Genomic DNA, 8,227 nt, shown 5'->3' with positions numbered 1-8,227 from the left:
GGGGGGGGGAGGTTCCACCATGAAGGTGAGTTGAAAAATGAAGTTAGGAATGGGCTAAGAAATTTTAGGGAAAATTCAATGCAAGAAAAGCAAAAAATTTGGTGTTGGTGAAAGAAGAGGTGTCAAGAGGTTGTCGAGGAGGAGACGAAAAATGATGAAGGGTGAAGAAGAAGAGATAGTGCAAAATCAAAAATTTTATAAACTGGTATTTACAAGCAGGACACGCAAATTAAACGCGTCAAACAATAAAAGGCGAAGGCCTTAGCGTGTGACGTGTTATCCTTGTCAGTGCAATTGAGGATCATGCTAGTGTTTAAAACATGTATCCTGACAACGTAGGGGTGTTAAAATGTGGAAAAAGAGAGCTGGGGCCGACAACAAATTCTGGTCCAAGGACAAGGTAATCGGGTATTCTGCCTTCCAGAAAATATGGACTTCAAAGATCGCCTAATCATTGAATGACTCAACATGCAAAAAGCATACTGCCTCTGTCACATTTTATGTGAACACTTTCCTCTTTAGTCTGTCCCGAGGAAAGATAATGGTACCTTTTTATATTTAGAAATAATTTAACATTAAACTTCTCATGTTTCCCTTAGTGGGATGATTTAAAGCCACAAGAATGTTTATGGCTCGTTTTAGACCACAAGTTTCAAATTCTTTCCTTCTTAAAAATATGTGCCCAATCAAACATCATCACATAATATGGGACAGCGGGAGTATCAAGTAAGCTAACATTGCAAAAATGCAAAATCCAATGAGCCAAGATTCTAAATTCTATTTTTCCAGCCAATGTATTACAGGTGTACGATTTGACTAGGGAGGGAGTTTAACATGCTAATTTGACACTTGTACTACAAGTAGTAACCAAGAAAAATTAAAATAGTTGCTGAAACTTAATTCGTTTACGGAACATAGGATAAATTTGTGAATAGTTAAATAAATTTAAAATCTTGAAGTCTTTGAAACATGCAAGGAATGAGATTGTTGATGGATGGTGGCAACATCCTCGACATGCCAAATAGAAATTGCCATACAAAATTGTGCCAGGAGTACAAAATATTTATTACCAAAATGGTCCATAACCGCACAAGTTGACTCCGGGTTGCCAAAATTTTGAGATATCTTAACTCCACAAATCCCAATAAGCACATGCAAAGATAATATCTCCACATAGTAATTCCTTTTTTCCTTTTTCTATAAGTAGCATCAATAAACATACGGTAAGAGAATTTTCACACGAAAACCTGAAATGAGGGATTTCTGAAAGATTCTTGTCCTCCAAAGTTGAGTTATGAAGACTTGATTGCATAGGATCATGGGGAGATAATACCAAATACCAGCAAATTTTCCTCAGAACCTGCATAAAATAACAGAGTTCAGCCTGCTGGTTGATCAAGTATTATCTGCAATAAGTCATCTTCAAGATTTGGAATCTCAAATACAACTGACGAGCTCCTCTACCTACATCTATCTACCCTACGAGCTTGAAATTTTTTTAAAGTAAAAACATGCAAGCTCCATTAAGAAAATAGCCTCTTGTTAAGATTCAAGTTACCATTTACCAAAATAGAAAAAAGCTATCCATCCACAGATTTTTCTCCTAATATACCAGTTTCAAATTTCTTTCCTTTTTAAAGCTGTGTTACAGTTGTTTTTACACTACATTAGCATAGACGCCTGTTGTGCTCCAACATGTGCTTGAAGGTCGAGAAGAAGCCTAGACCATTTGATCAACAACGGTGGCCTTGCACGTGATAAAGCTTTCTTCTTTTATTCCCCCATGCAATCATCTTTCGGACAAATGAAAAGGATGCCTACCCTCTTATCTAAAAAATGATAAGGATGCCCTTCTCCCCTGAGATGAAGAGAGGCCTGACTAGCTGCATAAGGCTACAACACCGGTCCCAGCTCACAATTACCATATGATACCAAAGAAAACTAATCCTATTCCTTCTCTTCTTTAACCATTCATTTCCCAGAAAAAGAGAAGAAAGACAGAATATGCCTCTATGAATTTGATATATTGATAATTCCACAGCACCTTTACTTGACATAGCAATTGGAATTTCATATTGGTAAATTAATTTAATCATCCAATCTATTAAAGTTATGCAACAATAACATCTCCTATAGATTAATAATTTCCAAACCATTTTAGTTTTGTCAAAGTTGGTATCTAACATTGGTAAATGAATTTGATGTCACATTATTTTGAAGTCGTGCAGCAGCACAACTATTATTTAATTTTTCTCTAAGGAATTGCTCATTCACCAACAGTACGTTTCACAGATATACTACTTTAAGAATTCAAAACTGAATGTGCATTTGATAATACGACAAGCAACATCTCGAAATTATAATGAAGTAGAACGCGAGTATGCATGAAAAGGACCACTTACCGGTATCCACTGTGCTAGGTCTTCTTTCACAGAAGGGATCTCATATATAGCCTTATAACAACGACATATTTCAAGGTAATCGTTGCTATGTGAATAATACCTGCGCCAGAAGGAGAGCAAATCACTCACCAGTTTAAGATATTCAAACGCAAAGAACGATCTCCAACTGCAACAATTTGTTCATCTACAGCTACATCATTCTAAATTACTAAGCAGGCTCTTTTAGGCCCTAGGATTGGTGATCTGCTAAATCCACAGTCCTGCTCCAACCTAAAATTCTCGGAGAAGTTAAGGGCACAACATCATATATATAGCATAATTATAGTTCATCCATTCTTTTCTCCAATAACTATTACTTGTGTTTACAGTTACATTTGCTTGCATTACATTGCTATTTTTTTACTTTTTCCCTTTTGTGCTTTTCTTCCCTAAAGCCGAGCCTTTAATTGCGCTTTGCACTTAAAGTTCCAACAGGCTTTGGAGCTTTTTTGCACTTTCCATTTTTGACTACTTTGTTCAATTTAGGTGCCTGAAATTTATAGAGTTTAGATGATCACAACCACATAATTTAATTATCATGTATTCTCAAGAAAACTCGGACACTTCTTAAAGGGAAGAGCAGAGTATAACAGAACTATAATTGACCTCCTAAAGTTTAGTCCCCTGCTCCCGGTGAAATTTTATGGATGGAAATCCATTCATCATATAAACCAAAACAGAGAGAGCAACTGTCTCAAACATGCAGCTATGCGGAATTTGCATTACTCTCTATTTCTCAGCTGTAATGAATGCACAGATGTGCATTATCTCTTTGGATGAAAATATGAACCATTCTGCTAAAATGAATCGCTACTGACAAAATATGGATAGCATTTCCTTTAGTCCCTTGGTACAGTTGATAAGGGTAAAACACTAAAATTCTCATAGACAACTAAAACATATACACAATGAGGATAATCAGAATTTTTATTCAGGAAGCATGTCTTATCCAAACTCAAACGTAAAGGCGAGGTATGAGAGCAACTGTCAGCAAACACTGAAAATGAGCACATAAAAAAGTTGTGTCTTATACACTATTATGTCCAGTCCAGATGCTACAGAAATCACCAAAAATAAGGGCAGAAGATGCAAGTTTCAACCATGACTGCAGTTAACTATTCCAAGTTTTTTCAAAGAAATAAATAATACTATATTAAAATCCTATTTGAGTTTGCATAAATGAGCTGAATGCTTGATAGCGCAAAGGGTGTGACACTATCATCAAATCTAGAGAAAACAACTTGACACAAAACCCACATTTAAAACATAATCAGATGTACCTAATCATCAGTTGATAGTAGATTTTCTTCAACTCTAATAGTGATGGAATATCTGCAGCAGGCTCCTCAACCACATTTTCACCCTCCTTTGGTTTCTTCTTTTCCTTTGAGGGGTCAGCTTCAAACACTCTGGGATTGATCTTTCTTGAGAGTATTTGAGCACGAACATAATCTTGACGATCTAAGCATAGACGAACCTGCAGTATTCAGCATCACGCAGTTAGTCCAAAGGCATGCTCTCATTTAAGTTTTGAGTAGAAAGAAAAGAAAGAGTATCTATCACATACTTGTTCAAGAATAAAGGCTATCTTCTCAGTTTTTGCCATCGCCCCAAAAGTTTCAACCTGTTAGTTAAGCCATGGGTGCATTGTAAGTGAAAACAATCGAGAAAAAAAATTCTAGAAAGAAAAGGAACCCCACTGTTGCAGCTTGACATCAATTGAGCAAAGCAAAAAAGACCTATAAGACACCAAAGCGAAAGTCACCAAATACTGACCGCAACTTCTTGCATCAAATCAGCAGCCTCGGCTATTTTTCCTTGTTCTTCGTTAATCTTCGCGAGTTTCTTAATCAAGCGAGCTCTCTCAATTTCGACATATATCTACATGCCAGATCACGGTTGCTCAGTAGGAGAGAGAAACAGATTGCAGCAATGTTTTTATGAAAATGAAAACACGCTAACCTTTCCCGCAGACACATTGTTAAGCGTCTTGATGAGTTCTATCTTAGTGTCAAGATCTGGTGTCTGGTCAATATACTGCATTGCTTGTTGGACCATGGCCTGTACAGCCTGCACAAGTACAAGGAAAACATCAAGCATGTTACTAAAGTATAAAGAGGACAAATGAACGCATAAAATCGTCCATCAAAACTAGACGAAGTACTGCATTGCCCCATGTGTATATTTTTCACGGGAATGACTCACTATACGTACAAAAAGGAAGAGCATATCCAAAAAGCCACTTCAAATATGGGATGAACAGAACTCAGGAGCTTACAAGAAACTCGAGTATGCTGGCCTGATTTTCCTAAAACACAAGCACATCGGTGGCCAATTGCCCAAGTATTCGCCGATGTAGCCACAATATGAATGTTGCCAGTCAGGTTAAAAAAGAACAGTCCAGTGCACTAAGCTCCCGCTATGTGCAGAGTCCGGGGTAAGGGCTAGACCACATTGGGTCTTATGTATATAGCCATACCTTGCATTTCTACAAGAGGCTGTTTCCACACTTGAATTCGTGACCTGGTCACATGGCGGCGACAACTTTTACCGTTGTGTCAAGGCTCCCCCTAATTAAACACCAAGTGCCTAGGCCTCCCATGCTATGCAATTCAATGGTTCATAGCCCACTGCATCTATAGGTACTTTCTGTTTCTTGTTCCAGTAAATTGTATACAGAAGTAGCACCCAGGTAGAAATTATTGTTCCTTAGGCAAACACATCCAAGACCATCCTTGATCATTTAATACCGCAACTCCTACCCTCTCAAAGACAAATTTTTGGGGCCACGGGAAAGATGGCTCAAAAGTAACACAAATAGAGCTATTGATCCACAATTTGGTTGCCAATATAGGATTCTATATTTGTATCTTAGTCGTAGTTGACAGTTTTCCTCATATCCTCACCCCCTTACATCTACTTCTCTGTTAATTTGTTTGGTTCTTAATCCCAAGCCTTCTTTTGGACCTCTCCGCTTAATGTCACTAATCAAGAACTTTGGCCCTTCGTTAATCCTCTCCAAATACCTTCCAGAAAAGCTCAAAGTGTCTTTATCTCTCCCGCGTTCCATTTAAATCCTAATAATCCAATTTTGGTCATTTATCTTCCCCAACCATAAATTTGAATACTACTTTTAGAAGTCCAGCAACCAAATATCACCCTGAAATTATCATCCTAATAATGAATCTTCATCAAGAAATTTTTTTTAAAAAAAGAATCACAAAAGAAGCCATCTCAAGGTAGTTCATCGGAAAAACAGGAAAAATACTGGTGCAACATGGCAATTGCAAACGATGTAAATGTCTTTATAGGTTTAGTCAGCTCATTACATGTTTTATAATGAACCATCTTGGAAGTATTTTCCTTACCAGCACTTTTTTAGTGCTAGAACACATCAAAATAAAATTTACTCTTTACTTATCAAACAAGGGGCAAAATCCATCCAAAACCCTTATCTAGTAGTACTAGTTATGATTGTGAGCAGCATTAAAGTGGATGGAAGGAAAGCCAGTTTTCCGGTATCACTTTGAAAAAAAAATAGGACAGCCTTTCACCTTTTCTAAGTGGATCTCCAGCCTACCAAATTTCACCATGTTCAAGGAAGCATTCATAGGCACTTACATACAGACGACCTTTTAAATCAAGCGAACTAAAATATGAAGCACTACTCTGTCCTTTTGCTTCTTTGATGTCCAAATAAGGACAAGAATCTCACTTCCATTCCCTTTCTACCAAGCAAAGAATAGCAAAAAAGGAAAAGTTAGAAAATAAATCCAATTTTGGCAAGTCTAAATACTAGTTTAAACTGTTTTTTCTCAACTCTTGCAAACAAAGACTACGAGTACATTTTCCTCTAAGTTCTAACCATTCCTAGCATCAGCATCACAGATGGGTTCATCAAATCAATCTTGCTTATTTACTTGGTAAAGTACTACTCCATCAGTCCCAATTTAAGTGATGCACTTTCCTTTTCAGACCGCCCAAAAAGAACGATACCTCCTTATATTAGAAACAATTTCACTTTAAAACTCTCATTTTACCCTTAATAAGATTAATTCATAGCCACAAAAATGTTTGACTTGTTTTAGACCACAAGTTTCAAATGTCTTTCATTCTTTCTTGAAATCTGTGCCCAGTCAAGTAGAGCCAAATAAATAGGGACTAAGGGGATTAAATAGTAACACAAAAGATCAAATCAAACTTCGTTTGCGCGAAAAAGTCAAGATCTTTAGCTACAATCAACAGATTACGCGAATTTCTAAGACTTTCTACCTTTTTACTTCACAAGTTCACGTAATTTAGCAAATAAAACCTTGAATTTCAAATCCAAATTCATAGACAAACAAAAAAAACAGTTTTGTTTAAACAAACTTATAGAATTAACTGATAAATAAATAAATATAATGAGATAGATAAGCATGCCTGTTTCAATTGACCACGGCGCTTAGACAAGAGAACAATCTGTTCATTTAAAGTATTCCAAGCACGAGCTTCGAAGCAAAGCTGAAGAATATCTGTAGCCGCTTTTCTAGTTCCGGCGACATCTCCAGCTTGCCTCATCTGCTTCTCTACATTCAAAAGCGCTTCTATGTGGGCCTCCAATTTCCCATCACCTTCCTGTAAACGCAAAAACAAAAATTTAAACGAACAAACAGAGGAATGGATCAAAAATTAAGCACGAAGTATAGAAATCTAAGATAATCGAACATTTACCATATTGAAATTTTTGAGTTTTTTGGAGTTCGATTGAGATCGATTCTGAAACCCTAGAAGAGAGAGACAGAACGAGAGAGAGAGAGAGAGAGAGGAGTGTTTAAAGACTTATAATTTTTACTTTTGAGTGTTTTTACACTTATTTTCTGTTTTCTATTTTCTTTTTTCTTCTTTATTCCAGTTTTCTTGTGGGAATAGTTATTCTAAAAAAGGGCGATCTTTTAAAGAAAAAGGAACAGAGAGATTTCATTGTAGGCCTTATGATTCTCGAAAATACACTTTCATCCTATTACATTACTTTGCTGCGTTATTGAAAAAATAAAAAGTGTTATGAAATAATAAAAGTAGAAGAATAATATTGCAGAGAAAGAGAGATAGAAAGGATTCTTATTGATTTAGGGTGAATTACAATGGAATAGAACTCTCTATTTATAGGGAGAGGTTGACTTAGCCACCAAGTAATAAACCCTAGAATCTCTCTAAATATGGACATTCACCATAAATAGAATTCTATTTATAACACTCCCCTGAATGTCTATTCAATAGATAATGTGCCTCGTTAAAACCTTAACTAAAAGAAAACCCAATGGAAAAAAAAATTATAGAAAAGGAAAAAGAGTACACATATCTAATAATACGCCTTTTGGTTGCCTCGTTAAAAACCTTGCAAGGAAAACCCAGTGGGACAAAACCTTGTAAGGGAAAAAGAGTGCAACGCGTATTAACTCCCCCTGATGAGAGCAATAATTCACATCCTTGAGCATTTGCATTCCAATCTTGTGCACCATCTTCAAAAGATCTTTGGTAGAGATTTGATGAACAAATCAGCTATATTAACTTGAATGAATATATTACACCTTAAAATCATCATTCTTGATAAAGATGGATTGTCTTCATATGATCTTGTTGGAATCGTCAGTTCAATATCTTCACATAGAGGTGAAAACTCTTGGTATCATATTATCATGCCTATAGTTATAGCAAGATACATTTGTGCACAAATTGTACTGAGAAAGTGGTACTTCAAGATCAAGAATTGTATATGCTTCAAGCGATTTAAATCCTTCAAGGAT

General features: G+C 36.3%; 1 protein-coding gene across 2 annotated transcripts in view; it reads right to left on the bottom strand.

Annotated features, from left to right (window-relative positions):
• Positions 1-7,348, bottom strand: part of LOC109238564 (26S proteasome non-ATPase regulatory subunit 12 homolog A-like) — a 10,010-nt gene extending 2,662 nt beyond the window's left edge. For both annotated transcript variants that reach the window (XM_019405045.1, XM_019405046.1), the window contains exons 1-8: positions 7,155-7,348; positions 6,864-7,058; positions 4,404-4,511; positions 4,218-4,322; positions 4,009-4,065; positions 3,722-3,918; positions 2,403-2,502; positions 1,248-1,360 (exon numbers count right to left, since the gene is read on the bottom strand). In XM_019405045.1, the coding sequence (XP_019260590.1) occupies positions 1,248-1,360; positions 2,403-2,502; positions 3,722-3,918; positions 4,009-4,065; positions 4,218-4,322; positions 4,404-4,511; positions 6,864-7,058; positions 7,155-7,157 (878 nt within the window). In that variant the 5' untranslated portion in view covers positions 7,158-7,348. The remainder of the gene's footprint in view (positions 1-1,247; positions 1,361-2,402; positions 2,503-3,721; positions 3,919-4,008; positions 4,066-4,217; positions 4,323-4,403; positions 4,512-6,863; positions 7,059-7,154) is intronic.
• Between the last annotated feature and the right edge of the window lie 879 nt (positions 7,349-8,227).

Source organism: Nicotiana attenuata, unplaced genomic scaffold (assembly GCF_001879085.1).
Source record: "Nicotiana attenuata strain UT unplaced genomic scaffold, NIATTr2, whole genome shotgun sequence".
NCBI lineage: Eukaryota > Viridiplantae > Streptophyta > Magnoliopsida > Solanales > Solanaceae > Nicotiana > Nicotiana attenuata.
This window is presented reverse-complemented; position numbering and strand designations above follow the sequence as displayed.